This window comes from Fistularia commersonii, chromosome 29 (genome assembly GCF_037954325.1).
Source record: "Fistularia commersonii isolate RoL2024-O1a breed Wild chromosome 29, RoL_Fcom_v1.0, whole genome shotgun sequence".
NCBI classification, from domain to species: Eukaryota; Metazoa; Chordata; class Actinopteri; order Syngnathiformes; family Fistulariidae; genus Fistularia; species Fistularia commersonii.
This window is the reverse complement of record NC_141312.1, coordinates 3,454,654-3,477,440: the sequence shown is the minus strand read 5'-3', so window position 1 is coordinate 3,477,440 and position 22,787 is coordinate 3,454,654. Positions and strand designations below refer to the sequence as shown.

At 41.5% G+C, this 22,787-nt stretch overlaps 1 protein-coding gene across 4 annotated transcripts in view; it reads left to right on the top strand.

Moving 5' to 3' along the window:
* The window catches only part of LOC147216692 (cell adhesion molecule 2-like), a 248,148-nt gene extending 229,818 nt beyond the window's left edge, over positions 1-18,330 (top strand). For all 4 annotated transcript variants that reach the window (XM_086176746.1, XM_086176744.1, XM_086176747.1 and 1 more), the window contains 2 exons: positions 14,188-14,310; positions 15,699-18,330. In XM_086176746.1, coding sequence (XP_086032872.1) covers positions 14,188-14,310; positions 15,699-15,817 — 242 coding nt within the window. In that variant the 3' untranslated portion in view covers positions 15,818-18,330. The remainder of the gene's footprint in view (positions 1-14,187; positions 14,311-15,698) is intronic.
* The last annotated feature ends 4,457 nt before the right edge of the window (positions 18,331-22,787 follow it).

The following is a 22,787-nucleotide window of genomic DNA, read 5'->3' as shown; positions in this document are numbered from 1 at the left end:
AGTTTAAAATATTTACTATAACCTTCTCATAAACAGCATTCCCACAGCCAACCTCGGGCCTGGCAGCCAAACGTTGCCGCAGAAAAAAAAAGAAAGCTTCAGAGAAGACAGCGGTTATTCATTCCCGGGGCGTCTGCCTGTGGAGACACCGAAAAAAGAAATGATATCCATCTTCTCGCGCACTAAAAGTTATCTTTTCTTGGGTCCATTAGTTTGAACCTGAGAGGAACAGTGGATAAAACTAAAAATGTGAAGAAATGCACCACCAACCCTCAGACAATCAATGTCTAACTTGGAAAATACTGCTAAATTGTCCAAAACTGATACCAGAAAGGTGGTTTCTACCGGAGGTTTAACTCGCAGTGAATCCATCCATGAAATCATGGGCTACTGGAGAACTTCTTTGGATAGCAAAATAAAAAGAATCCCCGCCGTCCTCTTGTCGTAGAGAGCAGTTCCTACACACTTGAGGAGAATTCAAAGGCCAAGGCAAGGGATTGGACAGGGTTCAAAAGTTGCAATTCGTTCTCCCTTTTCAAGTGACTGCTTTTCAACTACCCGTCCAGTAATAGTAAGACATGACAATCGGACCGGCCTTGCGTATTTGGGCTCGTGAAATGATACTGCGCACGGCTGATACTGAGCGGCACCGTTGTAGAAATACAAACGCTTTGGTTTGCATCCACCTGACGTTCTCCACCCACCGCTTCAGACCTCCCTGCGCCCTCCCAGGTATCGAATGCTCGTGAAGCCATCTTCGGCCCGCTTTAGCTTAAAACCCGACGGCCTGCAACTGGGCAAACGCTCTTGATTATTCGTCGGACAATTCCGCATTTGTCTCCGGCTCTCTTTCTGGAATGGAGGAGCGACTGTAGCTTTCGATCGGGGGAAATGACTGAGCGTACAAATATTTAGCTGGACATAACACTGACCATTTTCCAGTCATTCCAAAAAAAAAAACCCATCTCACATTGTTCAGTCATGTGGACACCTGCAGAAGCAGGCAGGCGGTTTAGGCATTGCAATTGAACATTGTGCGGAGATATCGAACCGTGGCCCGTATCAGTCAGATAATTACATATCCTTGCTGAGTCCATTGAAGACCCAGGAAGGATGCCGAGGCAGGAGATGGATGGTTATAACCCGGTGCTTCATGAGAAAGACGATAAGAGCAGGGGGGAGCGGGAATAAGTTAGAAGAAGTGGGAAGGTAGTTAGAGAGAAATGAGAAAGGAGGAATGATGGTGTTCGGTAGCGAGGAATTGTAAGGACGGTGTGGATTAAGCACGAAAGGTCAGACTTGCTAAAGTTTCTGTTAAGATTTGGGGAAAAAAGGGCAGAGTTAAGAAAATTAGCCAAATGAAGTGAACTTAAAGGGAACTGAGGATGTAGGGGGACGTACCTATCGGACTCGGTGGCAAGACGCATTTGGAGACGGCCAAGAAATGACAGGAAAAGTCCAAAGGTTAAAAAGTAGGAAAACATAACGGGAGCGGAAACACAGAACCGGTTTCTGGAATTCCCTTCAGTGCTGGTATAAATGAGCTACAGAAGGACTCGGGGGGGTTAGAGGTTGCTGAGGGATTAAAGAAGATGTTGGCTGAATCGGTGTTGGCGGATTTTGCAGCAAAAGAAATCCCCAAAGAGACGTATTTTGGTGCGTTCGCATGTAGGGTAAGAGGATACTCTCAAAACAGATTCAGCTCTATAAACGCTAAGAATTTAGCCGTAAGGCACGCGATGCCAAAGAAGAAAAAGATGTGCTTTGTGTGGTTGGAAGCATGAGTATGGAAAATATGTGGAGGGAGTACAACCTTAGTGTTGAAAGTGTGGACGAAATGCTCGGAGTGATGCATTAAGGACATGTAGAGTTTTGGAGCTGCGTGTAAAAGTTCAGGCGATAATGTGAAGGACAAAAATCTTATGTTCTAAGTTGTTCAAAGGCCGCGCTTACGGGGAACTGAAAACAAGGGTAAAGTTTAAAAAAAGTATTAAAAAAGCCAAAAGTTAAGCATGTGAAAATAATCTGGCATAAAAACAAAGCAATCAAGTTTAAATCTTGAAATAAAACAATTTTTGATATTTGCAATATGGGATGTATAAACAATGTCTTCTGTTGAATGCTGAAAGTAGATCGCTAAAGACCAAATGATTTTTATCTAAAAGGAGAGAAACCAAATCCCTGCGAAAACCAAGCCTGGATCAGGTGTTATAAGGGATGTGAAGTGGTCAGTGGTGGTTAGAAATTAAAATAATAAAATTGGTGAATTTCCACTCACAGTCCAAAAACATGCAGAAAGTTAACCGGAGACCATTGAACTGACAATTGTGACTTGGGGGAGTGAAAGGGATCAACCGGCGACCGATCCAAGGCGAACCCCGCCTCTCGCCCAATGACAGCAGGGCTTTCACGACCCTGAGCGCCGGATCCGCTGCATAAATTCAAAGTATTTATTTTCATACGTGCAGTGTGGAAACATGTTTCCCTGTACAATGAAATTCTTACTTTGCTGTCCACGGTGCATTTGGATTTGTATTGGCAATAAATAGTTATTGTAAACATTATTATAAATATGAACGGTGTGTGCAGTGCAAGTAAAACATTGAGTGCAGCGCAACTCACAAAGTGCAGGTGCAACAGTGAGGAGTTTAAATAGCAGTAGTTCCATATGTAGTGCTGCATTTAAAGTGCAGAAACGAAGATTAAGTTTTAGCTGTTTATGATTGTGATGGCAGTAAATGAATGAATGTGTTGAAGCCGTGAGCTAAGCAAGTTTGAGGACATATTTCGGCAAACGCCGAAGGTACCCTAATTTCTGGACTACTGAGCGCACCTGAATATAAGCCACACCTACTAAAGATGAACAAATAAATATATGTCTTCATATATAGGCCGCAGGAGTCCATGTTGTAACATGAGATATTTACACAAACATTTTTTTTTTTACTTTTAATTAAATACATACCGGTACATCCGATACATCCACAAATACATAAATACTTTTTTCCAAACAGTGTTTGTAACACGGGTGATGAAAAAGATTAATAATAAATAACACAAGAAAAAGTACATCCATCCATCTATTTTCTTTCCCCGCTGTGTTCTACTCCAGCTGGTCGCTATCTTTGCCTTCCTCCTGCGCACTAAAACCATTTAAAGTCGTCGGTGTTGGAACGGCCTCAGAGTTTCACGTGATTTCGGGAATCATTCAAGAATCAAGATTTTTAATTGTCATTATGCAGGCGCAGTGCACATTTTGCAATGAGAGCTCCCGGCTTGGCGTATGGACAGGTTTTTTATAAAAATAGAAATAAATAGACAAGTTATTTACAAGCGCGCAGTTATATACAGTTATCTGACCATCACCATCAACAACACCGTGGTAAGGCCAACCCCAACTGCGAGTCCTCAGCGAACGTGGCAGCGGTCGCACGTTCTTGCAGATTTCTCCTCTACAACATCAGGATGATTTGCAGTTTACTCACTGAGGATACGGCGCAGATGCTCATCCAGGCTCTAGTCATCTCTTGTTTGGACGACTGCAACTCCCCCCTTGCCGGTGCCCCGGCGCTGACCATCAGGCTCTGGAGCTTATTCAGAAAACATCAGCCCGTCTGGTGTTCAACCATCCCAAATTCTCCCACACAACTCCCCTTCTTATGTCCTTACATACCGGTAGCCACCCGCATCAAGTTCAAGACCCTTGAGCTCGCCTACCGGGCAGTGAATGGGACGGCCCTGTCTTATCTCCAGGATATGGTCGAGCCACATGTACCTTCCCGTCCACCCCATCGCTTGGAGCCCCCGGCTGCCGATGGAACCGGTCTCGGCTCCTTTCGGTCTCTGTTGCTGCCCATCTTTCGCCGTTAGCTGAATACATACCTCTTCACTAAGCACTACCCTACTAATCGCGCTAAGCCCCCAACCCCCCCGCCAAAAAAAAAAAGGATGAAATAAATGTATGTATGTATATGGTTCTGAGATGGCTATTCGGTTGAGTGGTCACCTCTGACCTCCGACGACTGGTACTTGGGATCTTCGGAGACTGAATTGCACTTCTTGCAAGCCGCTTTGGATAAAAGCGTCTGCTAAATGACTGTAATGTAATGTCATGTATAATTTCATGATTTATTCGGTCCGATGTGACGAGGCTAAAGCATGTGGAAAAAGTAGCGGCTCATAGTCCGGACGGTATATGAAGATATATGTATGTACGGGGTATAGGCAATATCACCAACCCACAACGAGTTGGTAGAGCAGGTGCAAAAGGGCAGTTCTATAAGACCTCTGAGATAAAAATGAATTTTGTATGATTGAAGAAAAAAATCCCAGCGGTACATCAGTCGCTGTTTCTCCGGCTAATCGACCCGTATGGATTTCAGCCTGGTCTCAGACATACTACCGGACTTCCTACCAGGAAGGAGCTCCGCAAACAGAGAATAGGACCTGAAGGGGGATTTCAAAAATGGGAATCTAGATAAATTGCTGGACAAAAGTGAAAGGTATCTTGGTCACTGAGATGGACTCATCAGAATCATTTGATAATGACATGAAGAAAGGCATTCAAAATCAATAAAAGAAGAAACAAACACGGGAAATGGCTTGATTAAATGTTTGTTAAGGTATCCAGTTCCGAAAGAAAAAAAACCTGCGAATGGAATAAATCACAGTGAAATGACAATGTCTGATAGCGTGGAAACATCGGCGAGAAAGGTTCTGGGCAGATGTTCCTTCAACATGAGAGATTTGAAACACTTCACCTAGGAAAAATGAGATATGCTATGGCATGATCAATCACGCATCTAAGTGAAGGAAGTCTCGAAACTAATGTTGCTCATTTCAATATAAAAAATGGTAGGAGGGGAAAATGGTGGAAGAGTTTTTTTTTTTTTTTCGCGGAATATATTTTGATGTTTTAGTCGCACGAAGAGAGCGTGGATTCTGTCTTCAGTCGTGTGTGTATTCTGGGTAATTCAGTGACATATATTTACTAACATTGGTCACTAAACCGCAATTATTATATGTTGTCTAAACCGTCAATAGACGGAAACATTCTATAGCCCAAAGTTTTAACTCCCTTATTTGTAGTTGTCTTAATACATAGAGCATTAGTTCAGGCTGGATGCATTTTAATGTGCATGTCATCCAAATCTGACAGCGTCCGGCATCCGTGGGTGATTGGTTCTGTTATTACGGCAAATCAAGACATCATGTTTATTCACAAGCTGGAGTTGTTATCTCCGTGTCGCTGGCTCTTTAGGGCCTCGGAGGGTCACAGCGGACGGGGTCACCGCGCCCATGTTACCGCTTGATGCGGAAGACGAAAGTGTCGTCGTCTTAAACCTTGGAGCTTTCGGGACGCCGTGCCGTCGGACAGTCAGACGACGTAAATTCACGAAAGTTCCGTGTTTTATTAAACTGCATTCCTAGGGGATCTAGAAACGAGAGCTCGGATTGTTGCTCCAAGGTTTGTACTGCCAACATTGAAAGATGAGGAGACTTTCCCCTCTTATAAAGTATTTAGCACCTTGCTACTCAGTTGGAAATGTAGTTTCCAATTATTTGTTAACTTTCTTTAAAGGCTTAAAGTCACAAAATAAAAAAAAGAAAACATGCATAGATCTATTAATACAGAAAGATAATTTCCATTGGAGCTGCTTTACCATCTGAAGGCGTCAGAAAAGAAAAACACACACACATCTACTGCCCAGTGAGGACCAAAAAATCCAACTTAGTAGAGTTTTTGGAAAAAATCTGCACGCCAAAAATATGCTCCAAAAAGAAAGGATGATTTATTTTACATATAACACAAAACACTCCTCCTCAGATGCTTATCGGAAATGTGCGTTAACAAATAAGTTACAGCTCACATGATCACATGATCATTCATTTCTCTTTAAAAATGGCGCCGCAATAACATTTAACACATATTTCCGATAAGCATCTGAGAAAGAGCCTATTTTTTGCTCGAAACATCATGCATGTGAGAATAAGTGTTTCATGTTACATGTAAAATAAATCATCTTTTCTGTTTGGTAAATGGCAACAATGAGGAGGCCACTGCCGGATACCTTCAGAGGTGTTCTGGAAAAGTCCACTGAATTGCAAGAACAAGGCTGGAGAAATACCGAGGCCAGGTCTGAGATCGCAATCCCGCCTCAATCGACACCATCAACCCTCCAAACCCCCGGCCGCTGGTAGATGAGCTTGTAAATTGGACGGTGGGGCCAAAGCGCCCCCTTCTCTAGTAAAGTCTAAATGAAAAAAAAAAAACTCAATATCAGAAATTAACCGTGAAATAAAAAAAAATCCAAGAATATTTTCAAAGAAGATTCTTCAAAATATATCCTGAAATAAATTGAAAAATGAAGACAAAAATGTAGAAATTCTTGAGAAATTATCCAAAAAAAAAAAGCATCAGTAAGAAATTTATTTTAAAAAATCCAGTCTACAGAACACAGACCCAATATATTTTGTGTCTGTCTGGGGTCAGATAAATGTACACAAATTTGGTTTAGCTGAATATCAAGCAAAATAACGTTTTCCCCTTGTTTTTTACCGATAGATCTGCAATATGGCTTTATCCTGTGTTCAGCAGAGCTACCGAGAGACGTGAAATATCGCGGTTTTAGCGATGAGAAGGACACAATGTGCTCCATGGATGCTCGTGTTTAACCCTGAATTCACCTATTCCGTCTGCTTTACACAGAAAAGGGACCTGCTGGGAAAATTCAATAAGCGAGGCAACAATTTTCGTTGTAACCGCTAACAGTAACCGCTTATTCTATTGCTATCGATTTTTTTTTTTTTTTTTTTTTTTTAAGAACACCTAAGACCACTTGATGAGGAGAAAAAACAATATCTTGTGACCAAAAGTCCACGGGAGATATTTGCTATCTGTGTTTTAAACCAGGGATACCGTGTTCTTGCGGCAGTATCCCCCGGGGGACAACCGTTAAATATTGAACAGCACCCACCTTCTTCCGTCCATCCCCCGTTCGCCACGAAGCCGAGGCACACAGGAGAAATTAAAACATAATGCAAAGGTCTTTTCGCTTATTGCTGAGCCGGCTTATTGATGACCTGTCACATTAACTCGCTGTGGGGAAGAAGTATAGGAACAATTTGGAATAAAGTGTCGAACAAGAAAAGAGAAATCATTAGATTGTAGGGTGAGTGTTATGAATTACATGTATTAGCCCTTACACTCATTTAATCCGGGCGGCAGAGGACACGCAGCAGAAACACACACACACACACACACACACCTATGCAGGCACACAAGGGGCGGTCTAATTTTCTTTCGTCGACGTCGAAGTTTTATTTGCTCGTTTAGTCATTCTTCTCAGCTTCCCCCCGGGGAGGAGGGGAGGGGGGGGGGGGGGGGGGATTGGGGGAGGACGACTTCGGGGGCTCTCGGTGGCAACTCGTGTCCTCCGACATCATTTCTGTATCCGCAGCGCTTTGTCTGCAGGCGGCTCACGCAATGAGGCTCCGCCGAACTCGCCATCAGCATAATGAATTCCACGGGAGGAAAATATCCAAAGCAATATGACTGTGATTAAGTTACAACAGGTTATCTTTCTTCTTTTGTTGTATTTCCAACGCTGTTTTGGAAGAGATTGTAGGTTTCACGGAAAGTTTGGGGGGCTACTTTGATGGATTGATTATTGCATGTAACTTAATGAATTCATGTGATTAATTGTCTTGTTTTGATTATGACTTCATTTCCATTCTGAGAGGAGAGAGGGAGATGGTTGAATATTCACGATAGAGTCCAAGACCATGTGTGAGGCTTTATTGAATGATTAGAAAAAGTAATTTGTTTTTAGGATCTAATTATTCCTCACGCTCCGCGCAGTAATGCGGTATGATGCACAAACGCGCACATATCCTCCCCCCCCCGCGCCACCACGCCCGCCCATAACTCGTCGATCTCGAATTCCTGCGTGCGTTTTTTTCAGATGTAAACACAAATGGGCCTTTTGTCCTTCTGTGACAGCCTCCAGGGACTCTTTCATCTTGGCAGCTACACCGGCGTTACATGCAGATTGGTAAATTTCTCGTCTCAGCCAAAAAGTTGGGCATAATTGACTCATTGTTTAAGTCAAGTCTGCAGGGCGCTTTTTCCCGCTACTTCCTCTCCGGTACTTTGTTTGTCTCCGACATCGGTTCACCGTGGTCGCGGAAAAATCCGCGCGGGCATCCAGTTGTATCATACCTCATGTTATTTTTAAATATATAAGCTGTCGCACGCAAAAAAAAACTTCACTTTAATTGGTAGCAAATAAAATAGTCACACTCTTGCCTCCAGGTTGTCCAGTGCAAATAATAAAAAAAAAGTGCGCTGATGTTTTTTTCGCAAACCCACAAATGCACATTTCGTTCGTAATGAGAAATTTTGTAATTCACTCTCTGGCCCTAAATCCCTGTGAGTTGCCTCAACATTGAATTAAAGCCTGTTTGTGATTTAAACCATCCAGTCGAGAGGATATTTGAACCTATTACTTGTGGCCAACAAGACAAGACAAGACAAGACAAGACAAGACAAGACAAGATAAGATAAGATAAGATAAGATAAGATAAGATAAGATAAGATAAGATAAGATAAACTTTATTGATCCCCATAGGCGAAATTCTTTTTTCACAGCAGTGTAAGAGTTATGGTATCAATAAATTTGAATATAAATATAAATAGGGAAAGAATTAGAGGATAGCCAAAGACATCCATAAATAAATAGATGGCAAAGAGAACAACAACAATAACAAGGATAAGAATGGACAACAGAATGGAAAAAAAAAGACAGTAAGGATAAAATAAACAACCAAAATGACAACAAAAGGGATAGGAACATAAAGAGAATGACAATAACAAATAACCAAAATAAGCAGGATGCAAATGGGCTGAAACCAACAGGGATAAAATAGACAACATAGTTAGATATATACAATAACTTGTTTACAGATGGACTCATTATTTTACATACAGAAAATGTCCTTTAGAACAATGCAGATCCACAAGAACAGTGAGCAGCTAAATCTATTGCTTCATGAGTTCAGTATAATCTAGAAAAATAAAAAAAAAAGATAATCGTCAGCAAAGAATTGCATTCGCGCTGTGTTTTTATCACACAGTCCGGAGCACGGGTCAGCCTGGAACGACCAAAATAATGTGTGATCAACTTAATCATTTTCTTTTTTTTACATATTGTCACAGATAAAAAAAACATAATTATTCCCCGCAAAGTGGGACATAATCATGAACAGCTAGATAGATAGAATTAAAAAGGCACAATAGACGGACAAAAAAAAAAAAACAGACGGATGAATAAGAGGAAATACAATAAGGCCGAAGACGAAATTTAAAAAAAAAAAGGGGGTTACTTCCGGGACGGCTCTTCAATCATGGCTGCCAAAGGAAAAGAAGAGCAGCTGCTTTACTGAACGGACGGAACAATTTTTGATCCGGGGCTTCTCCGGGGGGATGGAAATCACATCCACTCTCTCCATGTAAAACATCTGAAATTAGAAGACGTCACGATCGATCGTGGAAAACAGGACAGACGAAGGTCACTGCAAAGCAGCGGCCTCAAGAGGAACTGACTGTTGTCAAATGCATTACACTTCAGGAAATATGACTTTGCTTGGAAACTAGAAATGTGCGAGGAATTGGAGAATAACACTATATTTTTGGAGCAGTTTGTCACAGAGGGAATTGAAGGAATTTCAGGCGGAAACAAATCCTTGAAACTGTTTTTTTTTTTTTTCAATAATACAGATGAGGACAGTAAATTGCTGTTATGCGATGCATAATGAAATTTAGATCGGTAGCTTTTTTGGCTTTGGAAGGCGTGCATCTTAGAAAAAGGTAAAACAGGTGACACATAGCAAGAAATAAGAAAAACTATAAAGAGACCTGAATAATAGCAGCAGCGGTGAAAGTCTTAAATCCTTGGTTTCAGTTTTTGATTTTAATTGAAATAGTTGTAAGTTACGTCGTATACTTGCAAAGGGATGGTTTTATTAATGTGACAACATTGCATAAACTGTGTAAACCCTGTAAAGCTTTTTGTTGCACTTCCTCTCAAGGAGGCGCACCTTATCACAGAGGAGGTCCGCCCATTCATTTATTCTGAATATTTATCCGATATTTTTATTTTTATCTTATCTTAACTATCCTATTATTTCCCATCCCATCCCATCCTATCCTAGCCTATCCCATCCTATCCCATCCTATGTTTTTTGTTTGATTATAGCTGAAATCCAGCTCCATGGCTGCATCAGTACTTTGGCAACTGTGTGTTTCTGCCTCAGTCAAACACATTTTAAGAGTAACATTTTTGGTTTAGTCTGGCCAAGCAGTGCCTTATAGAAGCCCCTAACCTCTTTCATTTATTAAACAAGCCCAACTTGCGAAGCCAGGCGACAAGGAGTGTTATAAATATTAAAAGAGGAGTTTGGTCTGCCATGCTCTCATATTAAATCACACAGAGAAGAATGTATGTGCCCCTATTAAAAGATAATGTGTTTCGAAGCCATAAAAATGTATAACCATCTTCCCTGGATCCCACTCCTCCCCGTCTTCCTCTGCTTTCCGTCTTTCTCCAGCTGAAATTTCAGGGGTTTTGTTTTTCTTTTTCCCCCCTGTCCATCAATCTCTATTTTTTTTCATTTCCTCCGTGTGTCTTCACACGCCCTCACTGCATTTTTCTTCTCCTGTGAGCAGCGGCGGACCGCTTCAGAATACATAACAACAGCGCGGATGAACCACGTTTTGAAGTCCCACACATGAAAAGCATTCACAAATTGCGAGTCGGTGATATTTAAAACATGTGTCGGGGCTTCTCTTGCCGGAGTAGTCCGCTGGAAATCAGATATTCGACCACCGTCGGCAAGGAAGCGGTTTAAAATGTGAAGCCCGCTTCCTCTTTGATGGCTGCAGTCGGCGTAGATTTACTGTAAGGTTGAGCGATACGTACGAGTCGACTCTGTAAATGGCAATTACCGACACATTTGTGCAGGTGTGGAGACGCAGAACAGCGTCATGCGTCCGCCACCTCTCGCCGCCGTCTTTTACGGCGAGGCCTCCGGCTGAGCTCACCTGTTGCCTGGTCGTGACGCAAGCGACGCCAAACGATCGGCGCCGCTTTTTCTCATATTCTCCCGGCGAGGCAAAGAAGTCAAGCTCCGCTTCGCTGTTCCGCGATTATATTTTGATTGAAATTCAGAAATTCGCACTGAGTCGGAAGCTTTGTTGAGCCAAGCAGCAGTGAGGCGTCGAGGACTTGACGTTTTTCTTTTTTCTTTTTTTTTTCAAACTGAAAATGAGCCTGAAAAATACTCTGAAAACAGACGATTTTTTTTTCTCCTCTAACTTTAAAACGGCCTCAGTGAAAGTTCAGGCGTAGGAGACGAGGCGGGACGCAAATTTAGACGTTTTCTTTTGGAACGAGGACGGAGAGGATCAGGAAGGAGTCCATCGGAGGGACAGACTGAGATAAGATAAGATAAGATAAGATAAGATAAGATAAGATAAGATAAGATAAGATAAGATAAGATAAGATAAGATAAGATAAGATGAGATGAGATAAATCATCCCTTTAGGGGAAAATCCAGTTGGAAGAGGGTTCAGGAAGCTTTTTGACTGGGAGAGCCATAAAAGCCAAATATTTCTAAACATATTTCATCAAAAGCCATATAGTCTAATAAATTAGATATGTCTTGCCTTTTATGCTGCATGGATTCGTTTGATTTGACCGTTTCAGCGATGCAATTTTATCATAACATATTAGACATACCGCAGATCCAAATGCAAATTCCTCTGTCCGCGCAGCCTGGAATGCACGGTAATTTTTTTTTTCTTTTCGCCATCATTTCCATTACGTGGGTTGAAGCGGATAAACTAGTTGGTTATTAAAAAATTAAAATAATAAAATTAATTAAAATAAAAAAAATAAAAAAATTAAATTAATTTCTTCACCTTTACAATGACCCCGACGAGCTCGAAAGCCCATGGTTCCCGACCCGACCGACGGGTGACCCGGACATTTATCTTTTAACTAATTTTTTTTTTTTACTTTAAAAAATATATTTTAAAACTTATTTTTTAAAACTTATGTAAACTTATTCCAAACTTTTTTTTTCTTTTTCAACTCAAAATTGCCTGGGAGTCATATGCCGTCACCAAAAGAGCCATAAATGGCCGACTGCCGAGTTAGAATGTCAAAAAAATAAAAATGTATAAAGTATAAAAGGTTTAAAGTATAAAAGAATAAAAAGCATAAGAAATATATAAATATAAAAAAATGAAAATAAAGCCATATTTTATATTTTTTATGAATATAAAAAATATAAAAATATCAAGAGAAGATAGCAAGACATCCACAAATAAATAAACAGCAGCAACAACAACAACAACAGGGATGATAATAGACAACATATTTGCACGGTGAGGTTGAAAAATACACAACCAGAACTAAACGAGAATATCACTAGAGCGACAATAGCAATGAATAAAATAAATCAACAGAAATAGGCAGGATGTGTGCGGGGAAAGGATAAAGAAGACGAAAGAGGGGAGAGTTGGTGAAGATCTGGGTAGAAGGAAGCCGAAGGCAGGAAGACCAGAGAGGGAAAGAGGACCTGGTGTGTGAGAAGAGGATGCAGAGGAGAGGGTTCGACCCAAAAGGAAGAGAAAAGCTCTGCAAGCTTGCATCATTTCAGATGTTCAGCCCAAGTATTATTCCTATCTTAAAATTCCACCGTAGGAAAAAGTTTGACCCCCGCGATATAACGCCGGCGCGGCCCCGGCGGCTGCAACCGCCGGGCTGTTACGCATCGCTCGCGTGGTCGTCGCCTCGAACTGGAGCGCGGCAATCAAGATGGTGAGTGTGTATAATAGCAAAAAAAAAAAAAAAAAAAACACACTGTCAACGTCTTGACAGAAAGAGGTAAAGAGAGACGGCGGTGTGTGTAACCAAACGCCCAGAGTCCTCGGCCTGCCGGGCCGTAGCTGCGGGAACATTCCTCTACTCTCCACTCCACTGACCAAGCGTGACCGCGGTACAGTGAAACCATGCATGCGTTTGCGCGCGCGTGTGTGTGTGTGTGAGTTGGTATCCGTGCGTGTTTGTCACCTGGGAAGCACCGAAGTGTGAAGGCCTGGTCATTCAGACCGTGGAGAGTTATAGAGCGGGAGCGGGCCAGCTGTTCAATTTGGCCACATGGGCAGCCGGGGAAAAAAAACAACTAAAAAATAAGGAGAATACTGAAGAGGGAACGTCGATACACGACGTGCGGTGTGTGTCTAAACCGCCCTTCCATCAACACTTACCCTTCTTTGACATTGCCATATTCCAGCCATCATGAATCCGCAGACGCGGCGACAGGGCGGTGCACGCCTCGCCCCGCCGCCCGGCCCGGGATAATAAGTCGAGTGCTAATTCTTCAGGTGTCACCGACGGATGTGAATAATACAGGGTTTTCCGTAACCCGTCTCCGTCGCCGCCGCTGTCACCGTGGCGTTCACCCGCGGCGAGTCACTGTCACATCCTTTCTCTTACCTGCAAGAGGCTCCCGGACGGACGGACGATAATGGAAAAGTGCGAACGAGTTGATGATTCTTCTCTCGCTCCTGACTCGACCGGGATGCTGCCGGCGTTTTTAACCTACAGCGTCCCTTAATACCTGATTCATTCCCTTTCTCTCCAAAAAAGATTGAAAAAAAAAAAAAAGGGTTTATTTATTTAAATTTTTTTTTTTTATTTTTATTTTTTTGCGATGATTTATTTACCGTGTATCGCTCTTCCGCTCCTGCCCTGGTTTTGCATGTTGGGGACTCCTGCAGCACCGCGGGGTTGGTCCTGAATTATTCACTCCTTCTTTTTTTTACCGACTCCTCATTTCATTCTTTCTCTCGTCGGCTTTGCAGGCCGAACGCGTGTCTCTCCTCCTCTCGCTCTCCGTTTCCATTATTCTCCGGGAGATATCTCGGCGGAGCCGCTCGGACTGGATGATGTAAATGGAAAGAGGGATGATCATTAGAGCACGAACAAGCTGGAAATAATCTCTCTCCATCATCGGGCTGTTATATTTCCCGTGCCCTCGCCGCCTCACCTCGCCGAGCCGTGCCCTCATCTGCTCCTTTTTTTTTTCTTTTTTTTTTTTTTTGTTTCTGTCTCTCTTCAGATCCCAACGCTCTCGGGCAACACGGCACCGACCACGCCTTGATCGGAGGGGTGGTGGCCGTCGTGGTCTTTGTCACCTTGTGTTTAATCATTGTCCTGGGAAGATACCTGGCCAGGCATAAAGGTAAAAAGCACAGCGGACACCTGTCTCAACGGGCACTACAAAAACTTTCTCTACGTCTCCAGATGATAGTTTTTCAATGTTCCTTACGTAAAGAACGGAGACGCCTTTTTATCTTTATTATCCTGATCATTTCATGAATGTATCAACATTCAAATGAACCCTTCACATGTTAACCATCGCACAATGATGATAATAATGATAATAGTAATGATCATAATAACAATAATAGTAATTATTATAATTACAAGATTTATCTGTTATATATTTTAGAAAATGTTATATCATAATGATGATATTATAAGCACTAATAATGATAATAATGATAATAATAATAGTAATTATCATAATAAATAAAAGATTTATTTGTTATATATTTTAAAAAATGTTATATCATAATGATAGTGTTATAATCACTAATCATGATGATAAATAGTAATAAATAACTAATATAGCCAATAATATTACCATTACTGTTATTGGTATTGTAATTATTATTAGTAGTAGTAGTAGTATCAGTGTTATTAGTATTGATAATAATAATAATAGTAATAATAATAATAATAATAATAATAATAATAATAATACCATTATTATCATTACTCTTATTGTTATTAATTATTATTAGTAGTAGTAGTACTACCAGTGTTATTATTACTGATAATAATAATGATAATAATAATAATAATAATAATAAATTGGGAGCATTGCCCCAAATGAGTGAATGTTGTTTGTCAGTATAAGTGGTCCTGCGATTGACTGGCGCCCAGTCCAGGGTGTTGGCCACCTCTCGCCCCATTTCAGCTGGGAAAGGCTCCAGCATCCTCCATATCCCTGACTGCAGGATAAGCGGCAGGTGATGGAAGGATGGTTAATAATAATAGTAATGATAATAATATATTCACACTTCGATGACACCCAGGCAGTATGAGAAACTTAGCTGCACGGGTAAAATCACACCAATTACTGAACATTTTCACCTAAAGGAAGCTGTCAGAACTCTGTCTGTCAACCACTCTGTGTATACACAGTAAACATATATGCAGTATATATAAATACGTGCGTGTGTGTATTTTGTAACTGTAACTGAGGTCTGCACTGCATCAAGAGTGCCAGGCTTAACTTGCACCATCGAACGCACCAAAGGTGTGAATGCTCTTCAGCTGAATCCTTGCAGGGTTTTTTACGCACCCACTTTGCTCTATTTGCATATCATGTACCATCCAGGCTTCTCCTCGTTGAAGGAATGCTATATGAATAATGTAGCATCGCCGATGTTGTCTTCAGATTTGTTTTTCACCTCGGGCAACAAACGCGGGGCAGGACTGCTGTTTGTGTTTGCTTTCCTTGAAACAAATGTGCGTGTGTTTGTGTGTTTTTGTTTTCCACAGGAACATACTTGACAAATGAGGCCAAAGGAGCGGACGACGCGCCCGATGCCGACACGGCCATCATCAACGCTGAGGGCAACCACGCACACGCGGAGGAAAAGAAAGAATACTTCATTTAGACTTTGGGAGGAAGCGGCGCAGCTTTCTCTCTTCCCCCTTTCCTTCTCCCAGTATCTGTACGTCTTTGTTTCTCCTTTTGTCTCCCCCCTTTCCCCCCCCCCTCTCTCATCTGTCCACCGCTTGATTCAGTCAACAAGGCAACCCACAGACAGAAAGGCTCCCCGGTTGTTTTCATTTAGCCTTTGGTTGAGCCCCTTTTTACTATTTACATCTTGTCCTTTCTTACCAGTTCCCTTATTTTTATTTTTATTTTTTTTGTGGGTAGGCGGTTTTCACAGATTCCGATCGCAATCCCCTCATTTTTGAATTAAATACCTGGAATTCTGTATATCTACCATGACTGCTTCTTATGATAACCCCCCCCCCTCCCCCCCACCCCGACACGTAAACACATTTTCTCACACATTCCCACAAACACATATCATATACCACATCAACACGGTGCCTAAAAATACAGACGCCATTGAACTTCTGTCAATGCCTTCATTTTATCGTCTGTCGGTAGCAATGTAAATGCTTCGTAGATGGTTAGCCGGGCCATCGTTTCATTGCTTAGCTCACGGCTTTTGATTATGCATTGCATTTTGGGTTTTTTTGAATGAAGATCTGTGCTGTTGATACGCCTTATTACATATCTATCACACTGAATATGGTACTTTTAGATGAGCCACCTTCCCGTCCTTTGAATAGAACTTGTAATTAAACAGCTGACCCTTGTAAGATAAGAAGAAGGCTTTGTGTAACACCGTAGCAAGGTTGGTCAGATACGTGTATAGTATGATTTTCAATATTAAGCTAGGGGCTAAAGGGTAGTGTGGTGATATTTAGAGCAGAGAATACACACCAAAAATATATGAAAGATGCTAGAGGAAGCATTTAATCAAATAAACTCGAGTAAGAGTGCGAAAGTGTTTGCTCGGCTGGATGTCCCCGTGTGCTCCCGTCTGTCCGAGCTCCAAACACGCCGATCCCGTAACTTTAAGCTGACGATTTACAGCCATTTCTTATTCACGTTATGGGGGTTCAACGGGAAATAAGAGAAAAAAAAAAAAAAAGAAAACAATCACTACTCTTTGAACAGCTGTGTAAATGATATTGAAATAAGCTTAGCTTTTCACTTTTTTATAATTTAGTTGATGTTAATGTCACATTGAAAAATATCGTGAGGCTTACGGATCCCATGAAATGAGCATTGCGATCGATTTGGGAGTAAAAAGATGGAAAAATAGGGACGACGACAGGTGCTTCTCGTTTGCGCTAGAACCCAGCCAAAAGTGGAATTTATGAGACGCGAAAAGACGCTCTCGCCGACTCAAATGTCGTCTTCCGATACCCGCATCGCCCGATGACGGTTCAAGGTCGGAGAGATATCCTTCGTAAAACGACCGACGGCCTTTACGTTCAAGTCGGAGGCGAGAACCGGGCTGAGATGAAGAAGCGTCTCTTTAACCGCACGTCAACCTGAAAAGACGTTCGAGGAACGACTAATTGTGGGTGTTGACATTTGGGGCGGCGACGTGCTTTGACTTTGACCAAATATAGCGATATTGGCCGGACGCCTGCCGGGAACGACTCCAAATCGAGCCGAACGCTGATTTGGCCGACGTTGCCCGTGCATCTCTGGAAGGCTGATAAAATCAATATGACCGGTGTGTATGTTTGTGCTCCAAGTGTGTGCATTTGAATATTTCCCTCAAGAATCCAGTCTCAGTACAAAAACACTGTGCAATATCATTTTTAATCACCGCCGAATATCTTCTTTGTAACACTCTGGTCCAATCATCGCTATGGTTTCCACTCTCAGCCACTTTAATCTGCTTTTATTTTCCCTGCGCCGGTAAATTTTGATTTCCATTTCATGGGGTCTTCAAGCCAAAAAAAAAAAAAATTATAAAAAAAAAAAAAAAAAGAAAAAATATGAGTAGGAAAAGAATAAATAGTGTGTGTGTTCATAGATCTGCAGGGGCCTCCTGTCCAAAACTGAAAACTGAGGATAAATAGAGAAGCACAAAAATGTCTTGAGTAAATTGATAAATTTTTGGTTTTTGATTTTTTCGGTTTTGATTTTTTTCCTTTTTTTTTTCCTTTGCCAACGAATGGATCTTCTGTTCCGATCTGGAGCGGAAAAATGACAAGAAAGAATTTCAGTGCATCATATTTCTTTTATTTTATTTTTTTTGCGAATGTGAGCAAAACCATGTTTTTTATATTTAAAAAAAAGAAAAAGGAAAAAAAAGAAACACGTTTCTAATAATTTTTGTTTAATGGTTATAAACTCCCTGCTGTATATTGTGTCTGCTAAAATGTGGTTGATTGTGAAAATTTGCTGTTATAAATTCTGGATCCCCCCCGTATTCCTTCAAATTTGTATATTAGCCTCCTTATCTGTTGACTTTTTATTTTGCATTTGTCATTGCTTAATCTCTACGGACATTTTTAAAACAAATGTATTTTGTTTTTTTTGGCACAAAGCATGTATATAATGTGTGAGAACTAAACTTGTTAAAACACATTAGCATGTTTTATTTGGGGGAGGGGGCGGGATTGTTCTCACCTTTTTTTTACTCGAACGAAACGATCCAGTCGAGCGCCTCGGTGCAAAAGGTCATTATGAGCCGATCACATTCGCACACGCCGCCAACATGAAAAGATTCGCACGACGCGGAAAACAGAGTAGGGGAAAAAAACAAAATTCATTTTGACAAATCTCACAGAACCCCTGCACGTGTCTCTGCAAAATTGCGATGCAATGTAATCATGCAATGTGATAGAAAAGGATTGCGGTGACTCGGTTTTTGTTTTGATGGGACGATGAAAGCTCGTGAAATGCCGCTAAGCGGCTTCTCCTGACGCGGTTGGGTTTCCGCGCGACTCACATTAAGCAAATCTGAAAAGGAAGCTTTGGAATTCTCCAGCAACGACCCGCTTTAAGTGCATGTCACTGAAATTTTGATCTTTTCACATCTGATGATTTTATATTCTCTCTCTAGATTTTGTCAATTTTGTGCTGTTTTAACGGGACTCGCATCCCCGCCAGTCCTTTCCTAATAATATTTAAGAGCGGCACGGCGGTTTGAGCTTCTGCCTCGGTGCGAGTAGGTCTCCCCAAATGTGGATGGATGTCCTCAAGGTTCTCTGGTTTCCTCTCACTGCCCGAAAACATGCTGGCCGCTTCATTGGAGACTCCAAATATCCCACATGTGTGAATAAGAGAATGGTTGTATGTCTTTAAATAACGTGTGAATGAGAGAGTGAATTGTTTTAAAGGTGAACCCCGCCTTTCGCCCAATGAGAGCAGGGATAGTGACCCCCCCTGAACCTTCGTGCAGGATAACCGTTATGCATGAATTAATTATTTTCCAACTTGACGAGAATTCCGTGTTGATAATCGCCTTGAGAAACCATCTCATTTGTGTTGTCATGAGTTTCAAGTTGACGACGAGTTTACAAGCATCTCTTGGGCCTGTTGTGAAGGTTTTGATTGGCTGTTGCATGAATCTGCCTTAGCAGCGACTGCAGCTGACCTTTCAAGGATGTATAAAGCAGGTTGCAAAAGGGTCTGTAAAAGTTGCGCTACGTAAAGCCAGCTAGACCGTCGTCTCCTGCGCGAAACCGCTAAAACGCCACGACCTCTGGAACACAAAACTTAAAGGAAATGTAAAGTCGAGCAAGCGGGACTCCGTTTTAACCAAGGGGATTCATATATGGGCCCAGCTGTCTCCAATTTGGCGGGCAATTTTAACATTATGCAAATAAGGTCAGCAAGTAAGGTCTTCGGGCGCTAACCGGACGGCTGCAGTGAGCTGGGAACTATTAGATCAATCACCTCATTTACAGCCTGTCATCACTAATGTCGACACCGGATCGCACGCTATTTCAAACGCGTGATCGCTCCTCCTGCGATCGACGACCTGCAAGTTGAGGTTCCTCGCTTGAGTCTTCTAGCCTGGCTCCGTCCAGCGTGTCTGGAATGAAGCAAATTCTTCTTTTAGAGAGGAGGGTTATTTTTGTTATAAATTGCATACATTTATATTCAAAGCTGATTTTCGGAATTGAGTCGAATTCAAGAGAAACGCGACTGCTTGCTATTCAACGAAGGCAAAAAGAGAAAACGGCTGCAGTGTTTGCATTAGAATTATGCACTAAATATAGTTAGCATCCATTGCTACTTTCACCGCCGTCTGATTTAATTTTAACACAACAGCAATGAGGTTATTTATTGTGGATGTTTTTTATTTTATTTTATTTTAATTTTTTTTCATTCTTTTATTTGTTTATTATTTTTTTTTTTATCTTTATTTTATTTTTTTAATAATAGACCAAACCAGAATCTTTGTATAATTTGTATTACTATCAGCCTGGTACACTCTGACTTACCATCGTCTATCTTTCTTGGATAGAACCAGCATCATCACACTCTCGTCTTATATCGTGGATGTTGCCGAAACTAAGCTTTAAAACAGTTGCCTCTGTACTTCCAGCACACACCATTTAGCCTGATTCCACTTTATCATGGGCCTGTAATTTCTTACCGGCGGCACAACAGTCATAATGCAGATGTAGTTCCAGTGCCAGTTTTATTCGGGAATGATTCCATTTTTTATTTTTTTATTTTTTTTATTTGTTTTTTTTTTCGACTTGTGTCTGTTTGATAGTTTCCTGCTTCAAAACAAACCCGCGTCCCTCAACTGGCAGCCGGAGTGGCGGAGCCGAGGTTGTGTGTTTAGGCGAATCCGGCTCCGCAGTCATTCTGGCGCAAAATCCATTTTCTTGCTGGCAGCGAGACACAGGCATTTCACTTTTGAATTTTACCTCTTACGATTTCGTTGCGGGCGCGGCGGTCGGCGCTTTCGCTCCCGCATGTTCTCCTCCTTGTTCTCTGGTCTCCTTCATCCAAAACAACGCCGAAGGTTCATTGGAGACTCCAAATTGCCCCAATAAGAGGGGGGAATGATGTATAGCTATATGCGTCTCTGTGATGGATAAGTGCTATAGATGATTATTGAACGGATTTTTCATCATCAAGCAATCGTTTTATTTGAGACGAATCCAATTCCAATTCCAACGCCGCCACTTCTTTTAGGCGAATCCGCTTCGTCGATTCGGTTTTTCTCCCCAGGCCTCGCCAGTCACGACTCATGAACTGCGAGAATCACACAAGTGTCCTCTGCGTCCTGGGCACCGGATAAATAATGGAACACTTAATGTGATTGTCAGTTTTGTCAAATACAATCATGTCATATCCCAAGAGTTCAGGCTCGACGGAAATGCGAAGCCAATTAAAAAAAAAAAAAAGGATATCGGATAAACACGTCTCTAATTATCCTCATCTTCATCTGCCGCTTTCAAAGACGGATGAGAGCGGGCGATGTTTATTGAAGATAGCCGACCCGCTGATAGTGCTTTATGTATTCATCCCGCTCACGCCTTCACAACACACTGTAGTGCCTCGGCAGAACCTCCGGTCAACAGAAATACATTTGGGTTTGTCACCAGTTTGAGACGATTAGAGGCTCGGATGAGCTAAAAATATCCGAGGACTAGAAGTAATGGCAGGTTTCTGTCATATCCTTTTTATTTCTTTCTCACAAGATAAAAATATTCTTTCTCCGGCACGCCGTCCCTATGCTCGCTCGCGCGCTGTCATATTGACTTAATTTCTTGAATCCTCTGTGAAATTGACACAAAAATCTAACAACGTAAATCAATATTGTCAAAAGGAATTGAAAATGAGATACTCTTACAATAATTGTATATGTTTTATTTTGTTTTTACATCTCAGGAATATATTTCAATTAGACATTTCTGGTTCATCTTTTCTAGCGGCTCCAAGTGTGCTGACACTATGTAATTGTCGTTTTGTTTTATTTTAAAAAAAAAAACAAATATCACAACGAAACCGTTTGGTGATTCTTTGTTATTTTGCGGTTGTTTATGTTTTTCTTCATTTGGTGACTGACTTTAGAATATATGCTGCAAATAACCCAATTTCAACATCGGTAGAGTTTGTTTAAACACAACTTTATCTAATTCTAGCTTATGATGTGTGAACTCGTTCGGTGCTTTCGTGGTCGATTATTGTTTTTCCTCATCGCGACATCTCAACGTGTGTGAGCCATTTAGATGGGAAGGAGTTCAAGGCGCTGTCCCCTCGCCCAAATACAGACAGAAGAATCCACAGTGACGCTCAGCACGATCAGAATCACAGCTAGACACGCGTTAGTTCAGCTTCTGGTGCGACGGAAGGGGGTTCGTATCAAGCCGCATTCGTCGGTTTGATTGAGTACATAGCACCATAAAGGAGGTGTATTTCTCCCATTGTCTGTGGGATTTATTATATTTAATTTAGAGCTTTCTTCTCATGTATGAAATGAAATTGTTGAATAAATAGTTGCCAAAACATGGGCCTGGCTGATTAGTTTTTTTTTTGTTGTTTTTTTAAGTTATCCTCTTCTCTTTATAAGCCTCTTATTTGACAAGAGAGACTTAAAGACCCTGGATACAATATAAACACTGTTGTTTGTTTGTTTTTCTAAAGTTCTCACGAGGCTCCGCTGACTCTCTCTCTCTCTCTCACACACACACACACACACACACACAGAGGCTGATTTTAATGGAAATTTATTAACACAAATTATTCATGTCGAGTTTTAGCTATCTGAGCACCGCCGCATGATTGCAGGAGGATAATAGAAATTCAAAATTATTTCCAGAAAATCATCAGTGACTGACGAAAAACAGGAAATACTCACCTATTTCTGTTTTTGGCAAAGTTTCAGGGTTAAACTTATTCGGTCGCTCAGGCACGAGAGGATGGTCACTTCCATGCAGGATCTGGGACCATCCTTCCCATCTGGCTCCGCGGGGGAGCGAGAGCTCTTTGTTAAACAATTGGCTGAAAACCTTTCTTTTTGAGAAAGCTTATTCTCAGAGTCGGGCCAGCCTCCGCCACAGGCATTTCCCATGATG